Source organism: Magallana gigas, chromosome 6 (genome assembly GCF_963853765.1).
Source record: "Magallana gigas chromosome 6, xbMagGiga1.1, whole genome shotgun sequence".
Taxonomy (NCBI): Eukaryota; Metazoa; Mollusca; class Bivalvia; order Ostreida; family Ostreidae; genus Magallana; species Magallana gigas.
Genome location: NC_088858.1, coordinates 34,881,227 through 34,903,259, shown reverse-complemented (window position 1 = coordinate 34,903,259; position 22,033 = coordinate 34,881,227). Strand labels below are relative to the sequence as shown.

Genomic DNA, 22,033 nt, shown 5'->3' with positions numbered 1-22,033 from the left:
ATTAGTACGCTCAAACACATAAAATGCACAATGTTTTAACTTTGAATAGTCTGAATAAATTCGTAAGGTTGTTGTTTGCATTAGAAAATAGCATTTTTTGGAATGCAATACATTTGCATCCACATTAAATATCGATTATTTATCTGCTCAAACAATATTGAACCTAAAAACAATTCAAAACATATATAAATGGCATACATGTTAGGATGTCGATTTTTAATAAACCTTCTGTGCAACCAGTCGCTGCACAAACGTATTTAGAATGTTCAAACTTCTCCATTCAATTTGATAATTTCTCTTCATTATCACTCTATAAAAGATACATATACATAAAGTCTTATAAAAACGAAAACACGTGAGTGAAACTATTGTATTGTATTGTTTATTAGTCAACAGCTGTACAGCTCATAGACATATACAATTAATATGCACATGTTATAATACATATACTGGTCACTTGAAAAAAGGCAAGTTTATACATGAAGTTTTCTGATTACAAAAGCATTCTTAATATATTTACTTAATTGCACAAATCCTTTACATTTTGTGTTGACAATAATAAAATTAATTTAAAGACAGAGGGTTTAATATAATAAAACTTCTTAAGGAATTTTTCTCTTAAGTTACAGTAATAGGGACATTTCAATATAAAATGATATTCATCTTCTATATCTAAAGCACAAAGAGGACATAAACGTCTTTGTAATGGAACATTGTTATATCTGCCAGTTTCGATGGTAAGACAATGAGATGATAATCTTAATTTACATATAAGTTTCTAATATTGTAAAGGAATTCCTTTTGTTAGATATGACTGCAAGGTACAATGATCAACTAAATATCTATAGATTGTACATTTGGAAGAGGCATTTATATCAGCTAGTAGAGACTGTTTAAAATTATGAAAAATACGTTGCTTGGCGATTGTTAAAATAATTTCTGGCTTTTCAAAAAATTGGTTTTCCCATAACTAAACCTAAGATGGTTTGTAACCATTTTCTAACGTTATACTAAGACTTTTCAAAATTTAAAAAGCAAAACAAAACAAGGTTATACTAAGACTTTTCAAAATTTAAAAAGCAAAACAAAACAATCAACTTTAAAGGTTAAACAGCTATGATTTTTGCAGTGCTTGCTTTTAAAAAAAAAATAAGTACATGTACATGTAAGGGAAATCCCCGATGGTCTTGAAGCTTTAAACTTTTGTGACTCCATTCATCTCTTTAACAAGAAATTATTCCGTTCATGTTTAATAACCCTTTAAACCATTAATGGTCTATAAAACCTTTTAAAATTTCTCCTGTCTAAATGCTCTCATTTGACCTGTAAATTTGGCTGACGTGCACAAAATATCCCTTAATTAAGTCTGTGATTTGAAATACCGATAAATCTTTTTAAAAAGGACATCTCAAATAAAAAATTTAAATTGTTTATTGCAACTACAAGTGTTACTCATTTTAATTACCTAATAAAAGGGTGCAGTTCTCTCAATAGCGAATATTTGCATATGCAAATATATATACATAGAGCTTCACAGGATTTGATCACATTACTAACCAAATCCAATATCCCGATAAACTTTTTCACTTGCTGTTTATTTTTTTTATTACGCAATTGGTTAATTAATTTAAAATTCAACTTTTTTTAAAAGTTCGATTTATCCACAACATGAAATGAAAGTCATTGACCATTGGAACAATAAAGTGTAATGCCAGGCCTAAAAAATTGTCCATATTTATTTACATATTTTTCCTCACTAAGTTCAAATATATAATTTTTTTTATTTGATACATTTAACTTTCAGTTCAGTTCTTTATTAATTTTAAGCTGTTCAGCTTATCAGTGCAATAAGTATAAACAATACACACGTAAAGGTAGGTTTACAGGAGAATCTGGCAGAAATGAACATATATCATCATCTGATTTGCCTTAAGTAAATCTTGTCTTATTTTCAATCTAAAGTGAATAAATTTACCCAAATTAAATAGTTCTTTCATATTTTCAGCGCTAGCATTAAAACGCTTCAAAAGCTTCGACACTGAAGGTAATTTTATTCAGTAATATGGCTTAATGTATTTTTGTGAAAGCCTTCGTATATGGGACATCTAGAAATAAAATACAAAGAAATTCGTCTTCAATAGAATTTTCAATATTTTTGTTCTAGTGCTAGATAATAATATTGAAAGCTGAATTAATAAAAAAAAACCTATTGATACCAAGAAATCTTATTTTATAATAACATATAAGCTAGAATGAAAAATAATTCCGGGGAAAAAGAAAACCGTTCAGTGAACACGCGGCTAAAATATGCGGTACAACATTTATATAAAAATAACTTAAAGGACGAACGTCTTCAAATCGACTTGTAGAAATTTGTAAGGAAATACATATGTCTAGAATTTTTTTCAGCTAGACGAGAAACTTTCTAAAGTGTCAGAATATTCTCAATTCAAAACCCGCCAAATTCTTACACGTAACAATATTATATGTTACCGTCATACAATTCCATTTCTGAATTTAACAAATATTGTCATTTATTGCATATAGAATATACAAATGTAAAATGTATGTAGACTTGAAAATTTATCCGCATCAATTTTGATATTTAAAAACTCATCCAAAGACTATTTTACGGCATATTGTGCAGTTTTGGCAATGCTTAAAAAAACAATCTTTTTTTCTTGGGGCCTAAACATCTTGGGGCTTAAACATGTTATCAATTAAGGGCCTAAACATCTTGGGGTCTAAAAGTTCTGATACCTTTGTTATTACCCATTGTGTAATTCTTTTCAAAATAATAGAGTACCCGATACACATATGGACTGTCTATGTGTATTAACGCTTTATCCGTGGACGTAGTGATGGACTGTATAATAATGTAGATGTTATGTGGGATATAAAATGATAAACGACATGTATTTACATTGTATGCGGTGTGCAGAAATTATGATGTAATACACATTAAATTAAGGGATTCTCCTAGTTACACGTACTCGTACAAATTCAAATATTTAACCTCTCTAATGTCTGATTGGTCTTGACTTTTGATATCCCTGTGATAACATTATCTCGTATTAATAATGATTTCATTGGAGAAAACGTTCAGAGTTTTAGAAAATGGCGGTTAGCCATTAAATATTTTCAAGCATATGAAAATCAGAGTGACATTTGAACAGAATTTTGACGACAAATTCATGACCAAGCGTTTATTAGCTGAATAAAGCGATCGCAATGTAACACACTGTTTAAATGTCAGTATGTTGGCACCAGTTTCACTTTAACCTCTGTTCTTTTTTCTTCCGGGTCTGCAAACTTGAAGGAATTTCAAAGTACATAATCTTATTATGGCATCCGGGAAGTTTGAAAGTATCCAGAGGTTCCGAGAACTTCATGTCCCTTTCATCAGAAGTTCAACAAACCATCATGCTTAATTATTTTCTCCGGTCCTTTAAAATCACATTCGCGCACATCGATCTCGCAATCAATATCGACAAAAATCAAGAGAAATTGTTTTCAATAGTCGGAAATTCTAAAAGATGTCAAAGTTAATCCATGTTTGTTATTCTTTTATTAAGAATAAATGACGCATTTACTAATTTTTCATATTTTTTAATTTGAAAACATAAAAGACGTTAGAAATCATGATAGACCCTCAAAGTCAATGCCGTAACACTGTTAGATTTTTGAATTATTATTAACTAATTAAAATGTCTGAAAAACTGCCATATGACATCTGCCGCAAACAAACCGGGTTTCTTCTAAAAATGAAATCATAAATATTTTTTGTATTTATTGAAAACTATATATTTCACAACTAAGAAGTTTGTTTAAACTCCATAAAATTCAAATTCTTTCTCGAGCAAAAAATGTATTCAGTTGCGTTTATAAAAAAAAACCAAAAAAAAAAAAAAAAACACAAAAAAAACAAAACAAAAAAACCTGTGAAACGTCTGAAAGGACTAGTTTTACAATCTGTTTTATGAAATGCAGATAGAACATGCAATAAAAGAATTTATCAAATATTAATGATCTGATATAAATAAATTTATAAGTTAATAAATTATTTATTTTTCTTTAATCTGCATAGTTCTTCTAAGGTTATATAGAAACTCATTACTCGATGAGTAATTGTATTGTAACAGTTGATTTAGTAAATAATTTTGTAAAAACCATGGTTACATGAACATTGAATTTGGATACCCAACATGTACATGAATCCGAAAGGAATAACTTTTACCTTTCTTAATATTCAATACATATATTAATATCCGAATATTAACGTGGAGATAGCGTGTCAATGTGGGTGTTTGTTTCTTTGGAATTATTAAAATGAACATAATTCTTTAAAAAGTGTTTCCCTGCTTTACAATTACACCATATGCATGGTCTCGTTATAGGTAACCTTCGGATATTTTACTTAGAACTACCACAGAACCAGGAAGTTGGAACACTTCAAGCAATATTGGAAAGTCCTTATAATCTTTAGGATCGATAAGTTAATTAGAGTTCAAGGTATATGTATGTATCAATCGGATATAAACAACTGAACTGACTAGACGTACATGTACATTTACATGTAGCAACGTCTTATAAAGTGCTCTTTTCTTCATTTGTCGGAAATTTTTATCAATTTTACCATCTGCAAATTTTATCTCATTCACTGTGTTAAAATGTAATAAAACTAAGATAACTATTGGCTCCTAAAAAGTACACAAGACAGCTATATTGATTTATTCCATATTTTGTTTTTATATTACAGTTGCACTATTTTCTTTTTCTTACAAATCTTAGGCATATTTTAAAACATAAGTTAAGTAATTCAAAGTTTAAATGGCTTCCGTTCTGTAACAACGGTCTAAAATTATAGACCTCATCATTAGGAAAACTAAAAATAGCGCGGGGAATTTCTCACCAAAACTAAATGACACTTGTCTTAGATTAAATTCCAAACTGACCGTGTGTGATACAATGTCCCGATTCTCTATTTCTAAAACTATAATAGGATGGACATTGTTTGTTGTACATTTAATATCGATTTCTAGCGGCTTTACCGTAAGTATTTTCTTTTTAAATTCCAATGCAAAACAGTTTGACAACGAATTGATAAACGGACAAGATTTTAATTTATTTAAAATTACTTACATAACAAAAACAAACTACAAAAAATATTGATGCTTGAATCGTGCAGCCCGATAATTCTTCCTGCGATGTATCGGAGTTGGAACCCGGTCGAGTTTTAAGGTGTACGGACAGGAATAACCTTCCCGTCAATATTGCTTATGGTGTCCCAACTGGGTCATCGTGTGACATCATCTGTCCATATAAGGAAGTTAAAGCCTGGGTCACTTGTGACGATGGAAGATGGAATGACTACTATCTACAATGTAAGCGGACTTAATATATGTCTGAAAATTTTCACAGAAGACAAAATTGTCTGATTGTTCTACTCTTAAAGTTAATTGTAAATTGTTGTCGAAAAAAAAGTTTTTGGTTTCTTGGGGGACGGGTGAAGGGTGGTTGCAATTTAACCCAAAACTAAGATGTACAGTTTGTTGAAGAGATTGATTCGATAAATTAAAAATCATTTTTACTGTAGATTGCAAAGAGGCACCATCGCACAATGAGCGGCGTTCGCGACCAAAAAGGTGGTTTCGGTTTCGAAGAATTTTCCGAGCTATTGGTCGATTCTTTAAATGCCTGTTTGGCAGTTGTTCAAGTCGTAAGTTTGGGTTTCAGTTTACATTTATTTGTGTATAATTATTTATATATATAATATACTATTTATATATACAGATTAAAATTATTATTCTTTGTTTAGTTTCAAAACATAAAGAAAATTCTATCCTTTTTTTTTTAAAATTTTTATTTTTGCTTAAAATCAGGTGACAACACCCCGCCTAGTTTGACATGCCCATCAAACATTCAAAAAACTGCAGTAAAGCTACAAACATGGCAGATTGTTTCGTGGGCTGAACCAACAGCCAACGACGGTCGGGATGGAGGAATCACGTTAGTATTAATATTACATTATTTAGGAGTTAAACATTCATCAATTTCAAATTATACGCAGAAAGGTTTGATTAGAAATAATTAAAACTCTGAATATAACATTAATGCAAACAGTTTTAAATCCGTAAATAAACAAACAGTCAAAAGTTTTAATCTGTTACAGTATTTATTTTCATAAAGATCATTTGGTTGTATAGCACCCAGGCCTATAACTGTCCTTATAATTTGCAGACCGACAAGGCAAGGGAGAGCACCTGGTAGCTATTTCAGTTCGGGAGTGACTACTATTGGCTACTATGCTCGAGATAAAAGCGGGAACATGGCGCGATGCTCATTTACCGTGACAGTAAATGGTAAATAGTCTTGGAACCTCGTCTCAGATATTTTTTTGAATTCTCTAAATTTGACGAGAGAATAATATTCACTTCAACTCTGTTTTAGTCGTACGGTGTACATGGCCATCTCGTGTGGAAAACGGTTACTTCAGGTGTCACCCCAGTGATGACGCAAGATACGGAGCCACATGCCGTTTTGGTTGTTACCCTGGATACAAACTGATCGGCAACACGCTGCTAGAGTGTCTCATAAACGGGCATTGGAACAACAATCCGCCATATTGCGAAAGTAGGAGAACTGATTCTTTTGTTTTCAGTTTAGTCTTCTTAACAGGGTTATGACATTTTTTTTACTATTTTGAGTTTAATTCATTGTAGAGAAAACGTGTCTAACACTTTTACCAGCAGTTGGAAACTTAAAGTATACTTGCACCGATAGTAACAAATTCCGTAGCATTTGCACCTATTCTTGTGCCACCGGGTATGACATCACTCCTGGTATGTCACGTGTTCGTGTTTGCACGGCATTTGGAACTTGGAGGGGATCTGAACCAAGTTGTACAGGTAAATAAATTATCTAGCGAATATTTCATTGAATACATATCTGAATACCTCGCTTATCAATATAACTAAACGTCAAAGCTATATAATTACAGATATCGAGCCACCAAAGTTGAAAGGTTGTCAAAATACAGTATATGCATTTGCGGACCGAAACTCATCAACAGGAGTAGCAACGTGGTCCGAACCGATTGCTGAGGACAACTATGACAGCAGTATTGTTGTTCGGAAGGAGGGCTCTGTTTCCCCTGGTAATAGACTGTCGACGGGAAACTATAAGGTGGTATACAAAGCGACGGATGCTGCCGGAAACAAAGCCCAGAGCTGTATAACTGAGGTTGTGGTGAAAAGTAAGGATAGCTAGTACCCATGTTGAGGAATACTTAATATAAAAGCCAGTTTTGATTTCCATAACTAGAAAACGTTCATTTGAAAAAAATCAGTGACGGTCAATTCCCCTGGCAATTTCTTATCTAATGATCATTTAAATTTATTTGGAGGAGTTTGATAGTTTAATGGTTCGCGAACTGGCAATATGGTGTGGTTATATTGTAGTTTTGACCTGCCCGACGGTATACCCGACGCCATTTCTAAGTGTCGTCTGTCCGTGGGGGACGAAGTATGGAAGTCAATGCGAATTCGATTGTGATGCTGGCTCAGTGCGCAATGGTTCGAAAGTCGTTGTCTGTGAAAAAAGCGGAAGTGGTAATTACGGCTTCTGGACATTTGGCAAGAGACAACCGCATTGCGAAGGTACCGATCTTATTACAAAATCACTTTTTAGTCCTTCCATGAATGTTTTGTCGTTATTCAAAAACAATAAGTAAATCTCTAGTACAATAATTTACAAACGAATATTGACAACAATCAGATGCTTTAAGGAGAAAATAATATTAAAAAATGGCTGATGTATGTTTTGTTATGACAAAAAAATGAAAAGGGTAAATAAGTAACTATGCAATAAAAAAAGTAAATTACAATTTTTTTTAAAAATTGTTTATAAGTTGAAATGCATTAAGATAGAATAAGTTTAAGTTCATTGTTTTTAGTTATGGAAAAATGCATCGAAACTCCTAACACCCCGCATAATGGCGCCCTTGCCTGTGACTACTGGCTTGGGGGAAAATTTTGTCAGATGCTTTGTAAACAAGGTTTTGATGTCGAAATTGGTAAGAATACCGTCGATATTCTTGTGTGTGGTGAAAGCGGAAAGTGGTTGCCAACAGGGTCACTTCCTCTTCCGGATTGCGCGAGTAAGTATCAATTTTTATACATGTAATGATACAATGATGCGGTTTTACGAAAGAGGCAAAATTTACACATTTATTACACTGCTTTTGTTTTTTAAGGGAGTTTCAGAGCGGATAGAGGGCGGCTTCGTATGTCCGCTACCTATTACTTTACCGGCGATTGCACGGACTCGGCAGTCCAAGAAAAAATAAAAGAGAAATTCATTATAACTTTATCCACATCAGCATACAGGGACGCTTGTTTAGTGCATGCTAAAGAATGCAAAGCTGAAAATGTACAGGTGTGTAATCACAAACCAAGAAAACTTTGCTATACTAAAGGATTTTTCAATACCATTGGCTACACAAGTATAATATTGTTTTGAAACAGGTGAAGTGTGGTCAGATTGCTCGCAGAAAGAGATCTGGAGACTTGCGCATTGACTTTGACATATCAGCAGAATTCGACAACGCATCTTTTGCGGAATCGTTTGCAAGGTTTCGTCGACATCAGTCTGATATTGTTGACAAAATAATTGAAGAGAAATCATCCGGTATCCTTGATTTCAACATCAGTTCCTACGGCGTGATGGAAATGAAAGACATAGAAAACTTCGATGTTGTACTGCAATGCCCGGAAAGAACAGTACCTTCTTACAAAACTACATCGTGTGGTAATTTTCCCTTGAAAACAATGATTTATACGTACATTATACTGGTAGTACTCATTATAAGATATTGACCATTTGTATTTTTTCTTTTCTATAAAGTGGAATGTGCTGCTGGTACGTTTTTCAACACAACAACAGACACGTGCGAAATGTGTCCACGTGGATCTTACCAACCGATCCCGGGACAAATCAGCTGCTTGTCTTGTCCGTTTGGTCAAACTACAAAATCAAAGGGAGCACAGAACATGTCGCAGTGCATAGGCAAGTTTTTGATATTTCATCCAATTTTTTTTTATTTTCATACTGTAGTTCTGTGGAATCATAAAATTTTGTTGTGCCAGTTTCATCGAGCCGTGTTTTGGTAGATTTTCTTTACCATGGTTAAGGATAAATTACATGGTTTTGTAATTCGTGTAGGATATGTAAATCCGTAATTCAATTGCGAGAAATGGACAGGGACACAAAATCAACGAAAATTGAGCACCACAAGTTCTTTGACGTATCAATAATTATGTTGATTAACCAAAATCCTAATTAAGTAGCCATTGTGTTTCCGTGGTTTCAGATGGGTGCCAGCCTGGGTCTTGGTCGCCAAACGGGACACCGGAGTGTTCACTTTGTGGGGTGGGGAGCTACAGTGATGTTTACGGAGCAGCTGAGTGTAAATCGTGCCCTGGGTCCCAGTCTACGGTAGAGGAGGGGGCGACTAATTTCTCACAATGTCAGGGTGAGGGAACTTATATTTAAATGGTTCAATAGTTTTGTATACAAGACCATTGTTTGAAAAATAGGAAAGTGCAGAGGGTTATACATGTATAATAACGACATATTTTTTTTTGATTATGACATAATTATCATTAAAAACAATTGGGTTTTATTTGGCTATGCAAAGGCAGGGTTGAATGTAAAAGTCTTGTGGCAATTTGCTAGTAGATGGTTTTTCAAATGAATATGAACTAGTATAATTATGTTAAAAACATCCTAGCACTTGTTAAATTAAATAATATATATTGCGTTTATAAAGGTTTATGTTATGAAAATCAATTACATGTACTTCTATATGAAAACTGGAGATGTTCCGAACTGCCCTTGTATATTGCCCTTTTGTCTAAACATCCTCATATATTGGAAACGGTCTGCATTGTGTTAAAGGGTTTGATATGCAGTAGTCGTCAATTATGATATTAAACAATTTACATTTATATATTGTTAAATTTAAAAGTATGCCCGATTTTAATTTAGATTTTGATTTGCGTTTGACGGAGTCTGGTAGTCAAGCGTCCGTTGATATAGATGCCCCAGATTCAACACTTGTCAGCATTGCGTTTTGGTTTAAGAGAGACATAACGTCCACTGACAATGTTACTGTTCAACTTAACGATAGAGACACAGGACATATGACTTTCTTCATAGAAATTGGCTCTGAATCTGAAGCTAAAATAGGCAACCCAAGGTAAATTCTGTAGATTTATTCTGGATACGTAAATTGATAATGACTGTCACATTTAAACTACACATTTCATTTGTTTTAATCAAAATATCTCGAGTGTAAAAGTCATTTAAATATCTGACATCTTAAAATTAGGGAGGCGGAAACTGCATCACATATCATGGAGAGGGAAAACTGGAGTTTTTACATCTTAAAGCAGAATATGAACTACACTGAACTTTACACAGACGGAACGCTAACGTTACGAGCAGGCATGACTTTTGTAATTCCAAGGAGGATGAAAATTTCCTTAACAGGTTGATCAATATAAGAGTTTATATAAGCAAAAAAAAACCCCATAAAAGTCTGTTTTATTGCTCCACATATTAAATTTTTTACAAGGATCATTCAGTTTGATAAAATACTAATTGGGGTCGTTCCCTTTTATTTTCGGTCCATTAGCCTTCATATCATTAGGTGAGTTTGTCTTAGAACTTTAATCTTTTGTAATATGTGTCAGGAAAAGGAACAGTGTCCAGATTTAATATATGGACGAATCAGTCTGCTTCATATTCCATGATAGCTGACATTGCCGCTCGATGTAGCTCCGATGATACAGGGGACTTGCTAAGTTGGAAAGCCTTTGAATCAACTACCGGTGACAACGTTTTCAAGCAATCACCCAGTGAATGTGATGGTACATGTACATCTTTCTTATTATCTTCAAATTATCCGTATACAACAATTGCTTTCAATTGTTCAGGTGACATCTTGATGTAAGTTGGTGAATTCTCAAGATCAATTTTTTTTTTCAGATGTTGATGACTGCTTATCAAGCCCATGTCAAAACGGTGTATGTACGGATCTCATTGGGGGGTACGAATGCCAGTGTGATTTTGGCTTCACTGGCGACAACTGTGAGGAGAACATAGATGACTGCGTGGATCACGCATGCGAGAACAACGCTACCTGTGTAGATGGCGCTGCAAACTACACCTGTGATTGTCTGTACGGTTATAAAGGGGAGTTGTGTGAGATTGCTATGGGTAAATATGTTACTGGTGATAAGAACGTAAATTATATGAAAACAAGTATGAAATTATTCAATGCTACTTAGTCTACCAATTTTATTTTGCTCGTAGTTGACGGTTCTTGGGGTGAATGGGGTGAGTGGTCCTCTTGCTCTGTGACCTGTGGAAATGGAACACAGCAGAGATGGAGAGTCTGTAACGACCCAGCTCCTGATAATGGCGGCCTGGAATGTCCGGACAACAGTACCGACAGCAGACCTTGTATCCTAGACAGCTGTCCTGGTAAAGTCAACATTGTCATTCCTCATCATAATATGAAAAAATTACTCTCTTTCACATTTGTAGATTCCAAAAGCACATTGGTAGCATTAATTATACCAAAGCCAGAATTAAAGGTTTGAATTATTGATTTCTTAACCTTGAAGTTTTTCTTTATCCAGAATGTAATCAATTAGAGCGGCTTGCACATGTTAACTGGACGTGCACTAACGACTCAGAGAACATGAATTGTTCCATTGAGTGCGCTGATGGATACGACTTTGATCACGAAATCAAGCCGTACTATATGTGTGGCAAAGACACGTTTTATCTTTGGGATTTTCAGACTGATGATAATCCGGATGGGAAAATGCCTGCTTGTTTAGGTACTTATGAATTCTTTAAAAAAAAAATCCCCAGAAATTAAAACATAATTTAGGAAAAAAGTTTACTGACTATATGTTGTAATTTTAGAAATTAAGGACGGAAAAAAGCTTCAAGTGTCGTATACAGCATCCTACAAGGACTTAGAATGCAATACAACAGATAAATACGCGGATGTACGCAAAAACGTCCCTGAAACCGTTCAGCTGGGACTCAACAACATTGAATGCGTCTCTACTGGCGTCTGTTTTCTGGAGAGAGTTACCGTTACTGACTGTAGTAAGCGTCAAAAGCGTTCAACCACAGTCACTACAGCAGGGATAGATGTGTCATTATCATGTGATCCTGCGAGCCGTAAGTCTGGGGATATTTTTCATTAACAGTTTTGAAAACCATTGAAAATAATCTTAACAAGTACAGAAAACAATTCGACTGAGATTGTTGCTTTGTGAGACACAATAAGTAAAAGTTATATTCTCCCTCACTACGTTCGTCCGAATATAAAAAGTGCTAAATGATTAAAAACAACAAGTATTACATAGGTACGCTGCTCGCTAGCGTTCATTTTATTTTACACAAGAACACATACTAAAAACCATCTGTCAGCCAAAAATCAACGCTTTCAATCTGCCATATTACCTGAAATCACAACTAGCGAGCGAGCTTAGAGGGCCACGCCACTGCATTGTCGAACTTTTTATATTACCTGATCACGTGACCCGTTTCATTTCAGACGGAACTGAAACCTGCTATACCTTGCTGTACGCCGCAGTCAATGAATTACAGTTAATGGCGATGAACCGAACTCTCGATGTTGACATCCAGAATATCATCTACGTCATTGATGCACCAAATGCGCAGGCTGACAGTTCTGTTTCTTGTCCAACCGGAATGGTTCCAACTCAGTTTTACTGCAGTATGTTCAAATGACTTCATAAAAATAAAATTCCAAATAGTATGTAAAATTTAATCATAATATCAAAGTTTTTGTTTCAAACGTCTGTCTTTGTTGCTAGTTCCCTGTGCACCTGGCCGTTACTATAGAAACGATCAATGCCTTAAGTGTGACTTCGGAACGTATCAGGACTTATCGGGACAACTCTCATGTGTAGAGTGCCCGGATGGTACAACGACCCCAGGAAGAGAGTCCCGAAGTGCTACTGAGTGCTCAATTAAATATGACACAGAGACGGATTGTACGTTAAAAATTAAAACAATGCATTGTTTAAGAGTATAACTACATCTACATTCTTAATACTGTATACAGGGTTATTTTCGCCCCATGTAATTCTCGCACTTTTACACTAGCAAGCTTTTACGCCCCGTCCTGAATTAGCCCAGATACAGTTGTGTTAACAGAGATATTATTTGCAACATAGAATTCGCCCAGTCTTAAATTCGCCCTTGGACAACGAGGGTGAAAGGGGCGAAAATAAAACGGGGCGAATATTTCCCTGATAACAGTATACTTTTGCTGTTTCATAAAATAAAAAAAATGTTTTGTTTCAGCGTCCATTACAGTTATTGTGGCAGTAGTGACATCAGTTATACTGATTGTAATCGTGACCGCATCCCTTTTAACTTTCAGACGGTTTCTGTAAGTATTATCTACATGTTATTACCTATTTAATACTGGTTTTTAATGAACTGAATTTGCATGTCGTTGTCCGTAAGCAACTTGTATTTTTTTCATGAATATTCAGGTCTCGGGGTAACAATAAGGATGCAAAGTTTTCTTCAACGGTGTTCCACATCAAACCGAAACAGCAAGAATTTGTGTCAAAGCCAGCATTTGACAACTTGTAAGAGTTAACATCTTTTCAATTTCAATTATCAGTTTTACATTTGTCGCCTTTATTTTCATAACTTATGCTTTTCAATTTTAGGCAATTATCACAAAACTGGAAAACACGGGACAGCAACCTGCCTGGGGATATAGATAACAGGGGATTTGTAGAGGACATAGACACTACTTATTTACAATAAATGGAACGGTTACCTCATTTACATGTACTAGTATCCGTGTGCAAGTACAATCATGCTTGTTGGCTTATTTCCAATGGGATTCTAATCTACCAATTATGAAGCAATCAATGACATGTCTTAATATGTATAAAATTAAAAGATTCGTCAAAGACGGCAGCTACCGAACACTCACTGTCTTTGTAATTGTTACGGTTCCATGAGCTAACTTAGTTGCATCTTTTATGTGTTGTGAATGATAAAAAGAAAAGATTGATCGTGTTTAAATGTTTGAAATGTCAAAGGAAAATGTGTTTTATACTACATGTATATAGAATTACATTTTTTGATTAAAAATAAAATGCTTTTATCATTATAAAATTCATGTCTTTAATTTCATTATAATTTTCGAGATGTAGTTGTATACGATTAAAAAAGAGCTGTATGAAAATGATCCAAAGCCCCTTCTTGAAAATTGAAATTTAATAGATTCAAAATGTGAAATTTCCGAAAAAGGCTGTGGGACTCCTGTGGGACCGCCACCCAGAGCACAAAACTATCCCTAGGACCCCCCCCCCTTTCCCCCAGGGGAAATTTTCTGAATCTGCACGTGCACAGTGTAATCATATTAATTTTATTCTTCAAAAACAGAAAAAGTACACACAAGAAAGAGGTAGCATAATTATGTTATCTTAAGTTCCAGAAGAATAGGCTTTATTCAGCAGTCTGGGTAAGATTTCAGTTTTAATGAAAAAAATATCAACCATGGCGCATAAAACCATTAGTATGGGCTCGTGGAAGTTAACTTTTTAAGCCCAGTGACGCACTGTGCGTATACATAATGGTATGGAAAACAGCCTCTCGTGTAGTATACCGGAAGCTGGTTTTTTTGCCGTATTTTTTTTTTACGATATTCATGAAAATGCATATGGAGACAGTTGCGCGTCTTGCTGAAGAAACGGATGGTTTCATGATTTTATTTTATAAAGTTTCATTTTAAATAAATAAATATTTATGGCTTGTATAATTATTTTTTCTGGATGTTGTATTTCAATAAATTTAATGAATTAATTTAACGAAAAGATATATCATAATAGTCTACTGGAATTTCTCGATGTGCTACTTTCATTTGTAAGAGGAGTGAAAAAATAACACATCCTCGTCAAGATGGGTCCCTCAAAAGAGGATGAAGGAGCGATATCGATGATCAAATTACAGGGTTTTTTTTTTTCATTTCCTTACATACAATATCAAATTAAATCGAGAATTTCAAAGAGAAATGTAAAGAGAGATCGTTTATTGAATGTGAACTTTAATTCTATTTGACATTCAAATATTCGACATTTATTTCCTGCGTTCAAAAATCCACATTTCTTTATTAATATTCTATTCTGTTGATAAATCCAACTAAGCGAATTTTTCTTATTTGTATACATTAAAGATCTTATTAACGAAAATGTTTTTCTCTAAATCCTAGTTGAATTGATGCACTGGTGAACTTTAACTTTTAATTTCTTATGTTAAATGACTTTATTCACAGTTCGATCAAAACGATAACATTGGTGATCATGGGTTAAAGGAAATATGCTTATAGGAAGTCTCGATCACCTAATTCGCGGAATCGATCAGTTCAACCCGGAAGTTTAAACTGTGTCGCAATAGTTAAAGTGCAAATAATCATTGCCATCGATTTACCATTTCAGAGAGAGAGAGAGAGAGAGAGAGAGAGAGAGAGAGAGAGAGAGAGAGAGAGGGGAGGGAGGGAGAGAGAGATCACTTTATGTTGAAAAGCCAATCTTTATTAAAGTTTGTTGTCGTAGTTTCAAAATTTATTCATTATACACATAAACCTCATTAATCAGAAATAATTATTTGATATTTTATTATCTTTTTTTTTTTTTTTTTTTTTTTATAAAATATGTATAAACATTTTTAAAGGACTACATATGATATGGGCCTAAAATGGCCCCCTAAAATGAAAATCATCATTTTACTGTAATTCTTTGTTTCCTTTGTACAGATATATATGTGATGTTTTTACATAATGTTCATTTTGATTCAACTGCCCACAATTTAGAAATATGACATCGTAAAGACAACCTTTTCCCGCCATTTTTGCATTTTTAGCATAAAACAGCTTGTTTTCAAGCAGTTTTTCTTTCAGAAAACATAGAGCGCATGCTTGAACAAACAAAATATTTTAATCAGTGATGTATCTAGCCAAGATTTATAAGTGACAAAAATATTTTTCTTGTTTAAGCATGCGCTCTATATTTCCCATTCATAAAAAGATAAGAAAAATGTCAATTTTTGAATAATTTTGATTAAATTATAGAAATAGCGTCACTTCTGACGTCATATACTGCCAGTGAGTGCAATTAAATCAAATAAATATGTGAAGAATATATTTTAACTCTTCTAAAAAAAATAACATAACAATTTATTGTACCCGAAACACTTTAAAAATGGCAAATAATGGGGCCCAAATTTAACTCATATGATACATAGTTCTTTTTGTTTGGGAGGAGGGGTGGTAGTGGTCAACTTTCCTTTAAAAAACGCTTTTCTCAATAAAATTCTAGCATTATTTTTGTTTATTATTACTGTATTGTTTTGTATTAACACGTATTTCTTTGTTCATTGTCTAATTAAACTTTATTAGTATAAGTTTGCATATGAAATAAAGTTGCTTTTTAAAATACCCCCAAACATCTAAAATGAAATGCAAATTAAATGCATGAGCACTGTATAAACTTCCAAGTAAACAATAACACCCCAAACTACAACAATATTTCATGTAAAATGAGTTATTTCATGGCACAAATTTAGATACTATATTATTGATAATAATAAAAATAATAATAGTTATTATGTAATTCAATCCTTCTACAGCGTAAAACCGACCAATTTATGTCCATATTCCTTCTTTGTTGCCATTGAAAACAACTCAACAGGTGACTTCTACGTTTTTCTCAGTACAAAGACCACCATAAGTGTCACAGAAGTAATTATAGTTGGATGTCCGCAGTCTCTCTATATAATTTCCTTGGATCTTTTCGATTTCATCAGAGTCTGTGCAATCGTTGAATCGATAACTTGTATCGGATCCCAAAACCTGTGACGTCAGAATCAGATCTGAAAACGGCATAAGATAAAAGCTGATTTACGACCATTTCTCATGACACAATAATGGAATATCAGTTTTAAAGGCATATTATACGTGAACTGGTATAATTGTAAAGTATTTAAAAATGTGCTTTACCACCCCCCCCCCCAAAAAAAAACCCAAAAAAACCCAGAACCCCCCCCCCCCAAAAAAAAAAACAAACAAACAAAAAAAAATCAAAAAAAAAATCAAACAATCAAACGAATACAAATAAAGGCCAAAAAAACTCTGAAAACAAAAACAAAAATGAAAGTGCAAGTTATTTGAACAATTATCAATGGACGAAGTTCGTATAGGTTACTTTGTATATATATCCAAGTACCTGTGCAGTTCGGGAGAGGACCGCCAGCAATCCAGTTCCCGCTAGCTCCGCAGACGTACCACTGACTGTGATCATACTGTAAACCGAGGCTGTAATTCCCGCCACAATATACCTGACAGAACTGACCAAAATCAGTCTTCCATCCGTTACAAACGCGGGCTCCATTGACGGGAACATTCAATTCTGGGCACGGATGGGCTTTAAAATCGAAAAGTAAAAAAAAAAATGAATTAGGATCAGATTATTAAAAATGTCAGTTAAGGCTTAATTGTTAGGTAGACAGTGTGTAAAATCTTACGTCTAATTGTGATATTGAATGTGCATTCCGTTCGAAGACCATTAGACGGTTTCAGTGCGACGTACTGGGCGATGAAATCTCCCCAAGGAAACGTCCCGCTGCCGGCAGGATAATTCGTCGTCACTTGTATGTTTGTACCCAAAGGGTCAAAGAAAGATGGCGTCGTCCAGTTGACAAACACCGTTGGTTCTTTAGAAAATACAGCGATGTCACGCGGGCAATCTGTCATGACTGGTGGCTGAATGTCTATTGATCAAGGGTAATAATTATGATAAAATTGATAACAACAGATAATTGACAAACGTACTCAATAATTAATCAGGGGCTTAATTAGATGTTCCCTTTACCGTTTTCACAATGGACACCATTGAAACTGGATGTACATACACAGTCGTATCTGTCTAATCCATCCACACACGTTCCTCCATTCAGACAGGGATTGCTTGCACATGAGTTTACAACTTCAACAAAAGTAATTAATTATCATCGTGTTTTATTGTTTAACGTAGTCCTTTACTTAACAATTTGATAATCTAGATTTGTATATGATACTATTTATGAATTTGTTAATCTGCCTCATAATGTTTCTAAGGCTTTGAGAACAATTCTAATTAATCGGAATGATAAAATAACTAAGTTGTGTGGAATTATCCTTTTTGAACTTGCCATTTTGATTACGTTTCATGTTATAAAGTTCGTAACAGTTATTTTATTTCTACTTAAAAAAAAAATAATAGGGGCCTATTATAAACTTGAAGATCCAGACTGTTGTATTGATTTGCAAAAGATTGAAAGATAAATGCTAAGAATACATTTTTTTTCACGGATATTATCGCAGAATCTTACATGCACATCTTGGTTGCGTTCCATTCCATAACCAGTTTGATTGACATGTCCTTGATAACGATCCTCCAGTCAAATTATAGTGGGTGTTACAGGAATACGTCACTGTTTTACCGTAGGTGTACAACGAACCCGACACTAAACCATTAGATACAGAACCAGGATCGCCACATGAAACCTCTAAACACAAAATAATAACATTTGCAAATTAAGCAATTTTAAAGAAAGCATAAAATCGTTGGAACAACCAGCGGTTTTCGTTCACTGATGAAAACTGTTGTACATCTTACATGCTCTACATGTAACAAGTTTATCAATCGACGAAAACCTTCAGCAACTTCAGCAAAATCACGGACTGTACGATATAATTATGAAGATGTTAGTATAGAAGACGAATTTGCTATTTATTTTATCTAACGTACTGATGCACATTAACAAAATTTTGTTAATTTTACGTACTCTTTACGATCAATTAATTAATTTGTTAAAAGAATGATGTAATAATTAACAATAAAATGCTTTCTTTGGTGATTCATGCTGGCTATAAGTGTGATGATCATTGCAGAAATTATCTACATAAACCGCTAACACGGTAAAGTATTTTCCTACATGGATGGCAAAAGAAAGCATTTTATTTTTTACATAATACCATATATATATATATATATATATATATATATATATATATATATATATATATATATATATATATATATATATATATATATATATATAATCTAGAGATAAATCTTAATATGCGGTATAATTCTATACACTGTTTTTTGTAGTGATAACACTTGGAGTATAGTTTTTATATCTACCGCTAGAGCAACAGCTTCCGTACCATCCTGTCACGCATGCGCAATAACTAGAAAACGTTCCTCCATTGTAGCAGAATGTGTTACAGTCGCTATACTCGGAACCCATATCGTCAGTTGCGCAGTTATTGAAGTCAAGCGTACATTTGTCCGTTCGAATCCACACCTCTCTAGTCCTGTATCGTCTGCCCCCACCACAAGATCGAGAACAATCTGACCAAGCCATCCAATCGTTCCATCTACATTCGCAGTAATCCCACGTGGAAGCAATCCCGCATAAAACAACGTCCTGTGTGAGTGCTAGGCAAACTAACAGTAAAATATGTCTGATAGCGGCCATTAAGACGTCTCTACTGATGGAATGTTCTGTCTAAAATATTCAAGATTGAAAGAATACGGCTCTGTGGAATACTGTCAGTATTTATTCTTCCGCGTTTGAGACTTGACTTTATCTTCCCGTCAATACATCAATAAATTTTATCATTATGACATAGTAGTGATTTTCATTTCTTATCTATATTCATTTAGAGATAAAACATTCAGTGTTCTTAATTTCTATGATTACTTATTCTACTAATATTACTGTCACAAACCTGCAAGCGAGTAGGTCCTGGTTATTTAAAGAATACAAGTCAGATTTTGTACGGCAATGTTTGGCATTGTCTGTAGAAGTTGGTTTCGTTTTACATATATTATACTGTGTTACACAGTATGTTAGTTAATTTTATTATTAACACTGTTTAGCTTTGTAGTTTTATAACGCGAATAGATTAATCTGACAATTTGTATTTAAAGTTATAAATAGTTAGACAATATTATACAAATCACTTTGGAAATTGATAAAATTCATATCTCTACTAAACTCCCATTATCCATATACTAGTAATCATTACCTTTGGGGAAAAAAAATTAACGTTACTTATTGTTTATCCCCCTTTTAATTTTTAATGATTGTCAATTTTTTTTTACAAATCCAAAATTCAATCTATGTTTTATTTTCCGCTATATTTTCCATATATACAGTTTTAAATGTTTCACTATCTTGCAAAAATGATAATCATACATTTTTAAACCAATCAACACATTTTCAATGCTTATAAATACCCCCCCCCCCATCCTCTTTAAAATGTTTTTTGCAAAGAGGTGAATGTAAATTAGCATTGTATATTATGAGAAAAAATATTTTCATTTGAATCCCTACATTTCAAATCTAAAAGCAAATGAATATCAGCGGTTCAGATTAAAGAAAAAAATATGGGGTAACAAAAATGGAGCCCAGAGTCATACCTTAATTAAAATTTTTAGCTATATTTATTTGCCTTTAATGCAATTCATATCAAGAAAACTCCCAGCAAATAAAAAAAAATATTGGCATATCACATTCAAATGTCAATTTTAAAAATAAGAAAAACTAACACATGGGGTTTTCCAATTCTTTAAATAGAATTCATTAATAAGAGAATGATAAACAAATTCCACTTGTTTTTATACTAATCTCAATCTTTTGAAGTGAAAATAAAACATAACTTGCAAAGTATCTACCTGTTTAATCGAAAGGATACAACATGAAAAAAAAATGATATCTTAAATTTTCAATTCATTTAGATTCTCATATATATATATATATATATATATGTATGTGTGTGTGTGTGTGTGTGTGTGTGTGTGTGTGTGTGTGTGTGTGGGTATGTGTATAAAAGACAGCTCTCTTTTTTTATTTTGAAAAAAAATATCAGTATACATCCACATAAACATCAATGTAAAAATATTTCCAGTAAAGGAACACATATAAACGAGGACATTCTTATAACTGAAAAATAACATACATGTACAATATACAGATAATTGTGTTTTGATAGTTAACCAATAAAAAAAAATGGCAAAAACATGTTAACACATCATGCCTTTTTGCAGTGATCAAAACTTCTTAAAGGCGCAAAGCTCTTACCGACTGTTCTCAAAGTCTTTTCATTGAAACGAAGCCCTTTAAATTTAACGGTGATAATGCATGTCGTGTTGAACGATAAAACCCACCCGAATAACTCAAGTTTCACTTCAGTCCAATGTAAGTTCAGGCCTCGGGAGTATGACGCATTATTAGACTTCAGTCCAAATCTCAATCATTCATTATTTGATATATCATAAACACTAAAAATTTGTAACTATTAACCTAATATATAGACACATTTTAAAAGCATTTCATTCTTTCGATATTTCCAATCACAAGAAAATCTAGGATAGTGTACGTATTTTGAATGTAGTCTAAGACTGCATCATGATTCTGGGGTCTTGCGTAATATAAAAGTTCGTTATAAATTTAAAAAAACAGAATGATTTTACCTGATTCAAGTTTTATCTATAACTTTAAATTCTATTTAAGAAAACTGGATCAAAATCGATGCATTATTAAATCTTAATTGACTTTATATCATAGCTTTATCATGAATGATAAATATTCTTGTTCAATATTGTCTGATCGTCTTTATTTTGATGTCACTTTCATTTTAGAAGCTACTTATGAAATATATGTGATAGATTTAAAATTAAACAATTCCACTAGTCTTATTTTTTTATACATTTTATACACATTGCCTTTTTGTTCAAAATTAATTGTCTGTATATGAAAGTTCGTGTGTATTTCTAAATAAAAAAGTACAGTTTTTCTCGGAAAGATACATGAATTAGTGCATTCTAAAAGTGACATCCTAGGTAATACA

General features: G+C 33.3%; 2 protein-coding genes across 3 annotated transcripts; one reads left to right on the top strand and one right to left on the bottom strand.

Moving 5' to 3' along the window:
• The first annotated feature begins 4,904 nt into the window (after positions 1–4,904).
• LOC105335342 (sushi, von Willebrand factor type A, EGF and pentraxin domain-containing protein 1) lies at positions 4,905–14,243 on the top strand. The gene is made up of 26 exons (XM_011439166.4): positions 4,905–5,052; positions 5,189–5,384; positions 5,597–5,719; positions 5,883–6,009; positions 6,241–6,362; positions 6,451–6,633; positions 6,723–6,908; positions 7,001–7,255; positions 7,461–7,658; positions 7,955–8,158; positions 8,255–8,436; positions 8,526–8,808; positions 8,905–9,066; positions 9,371–9,532; positions 10,048–10,258; positions 10,391–10,551; positions 10,755–10,931; positions 11,050–11,280; positions 11,377–11,547; positions 11,706–11,909; positions 11,998–12,261; positions 12,641–12,823; positions 12,924–13,103; positions 13,417–13,504; positions 13,611–13,709; positions 13,794–14,243. Exons 1-26 carry the CDS (start codon positions 4,969–4,971, stop codon positions 13,891–13,893), a joined length of 4,536 nt encoding a protein of 1,511 aa, XP_011437468.3. The 5' UTR covers positions 4,905–4,968; the 3' UTR covers positions 13,894–14,243.
• A 2,049-nt stretch (positions 14,244–16,292) lies between these two features.
• Positions 16,293–21,384, bottom strand: LOC105335343 (sushi, von Willebrand factor type A, EGF and pentraxin domain-containing protein 1). Of its 2 annotated transcripts, none has more exons than XM_034469300.2 (7): positions 21,265–21,384; positions 19,320–19,686; positions 18,502–18,678; positions 18,003–18,116; positions 17,656–17,901; positions 17,358–17,555; positions 16,293–17,004 (listed from the first exon to the last, which is right to left on the bottom strand). In XM_034469300.2, exons 2-7 carry the CDS (start codon positions 19,654–19,656, stop codon positions 16,817–16,819), a joined length of 1,260 nt encoding a protein of 419 aa, XP_034325191.2. In that variant the 5' UTR covers positions 19,657–19,686; positions 21,265–21,384; the 3' UTR covers positions 16,293–16,816. The 2 variants fall into 2 exon arrangements, with proteins under 2 accessions (XP_034325191.2, XP_034325192.2); XM_034469301.2 differs by lacking the exon at positions 21,265–21,384 and adding an exon at positions 19,910–20,044.
• Positions 21,385–22,033: the final 649 nt, after the last annotated feature.

Excerpts from the sequence above, each read along its gene's own strand:
- LOC105335342 (XM_011439166.4), top strand. The coding sequence starts at position 4,969 with ATGTCCCGATTCTCTATTTCTAAAACTATAATAGGATGGACATTGTTT. Across the intron at positions 5,385-5,596 it reads GAATGACTACTATCTACAAT|ATTGCAAAGAGGCACCATCG; the intron begins GTAAGCGGACTT and ends TTTTTACTGTAG. Across the intron at positions 7,659-7,954 it reads GAGACAACCGCATTGCGAAG|TTATGGAAAAATGCATCGAA; the intron begins GTACCGATCTTA and ends CATTGTTTTTAG.
- LOC105335343 (XM_034469300.2), bottom strand. The coding sequence starts at position 19,656 with ATGGCCGCTATCAGACATATTTTACTGTTAGTTTGCCTAGCACTCACA. Across the intron at positions 17,556-17,655 it reads ATTCAATATCACAATTAGAC|CCCATCCGTGCCCAGAATTG; the intron begins GTAAGATTTTAC and ends TCGATTTTAAAG. Across the intron at positions 17,005-17,357 it reads TCCTCTCCCGAACTGCACAG|ATCTGATTCTGACGTCACAG; the intron begins GTACTTGGATAT and ends TGCCGTTTTCAG.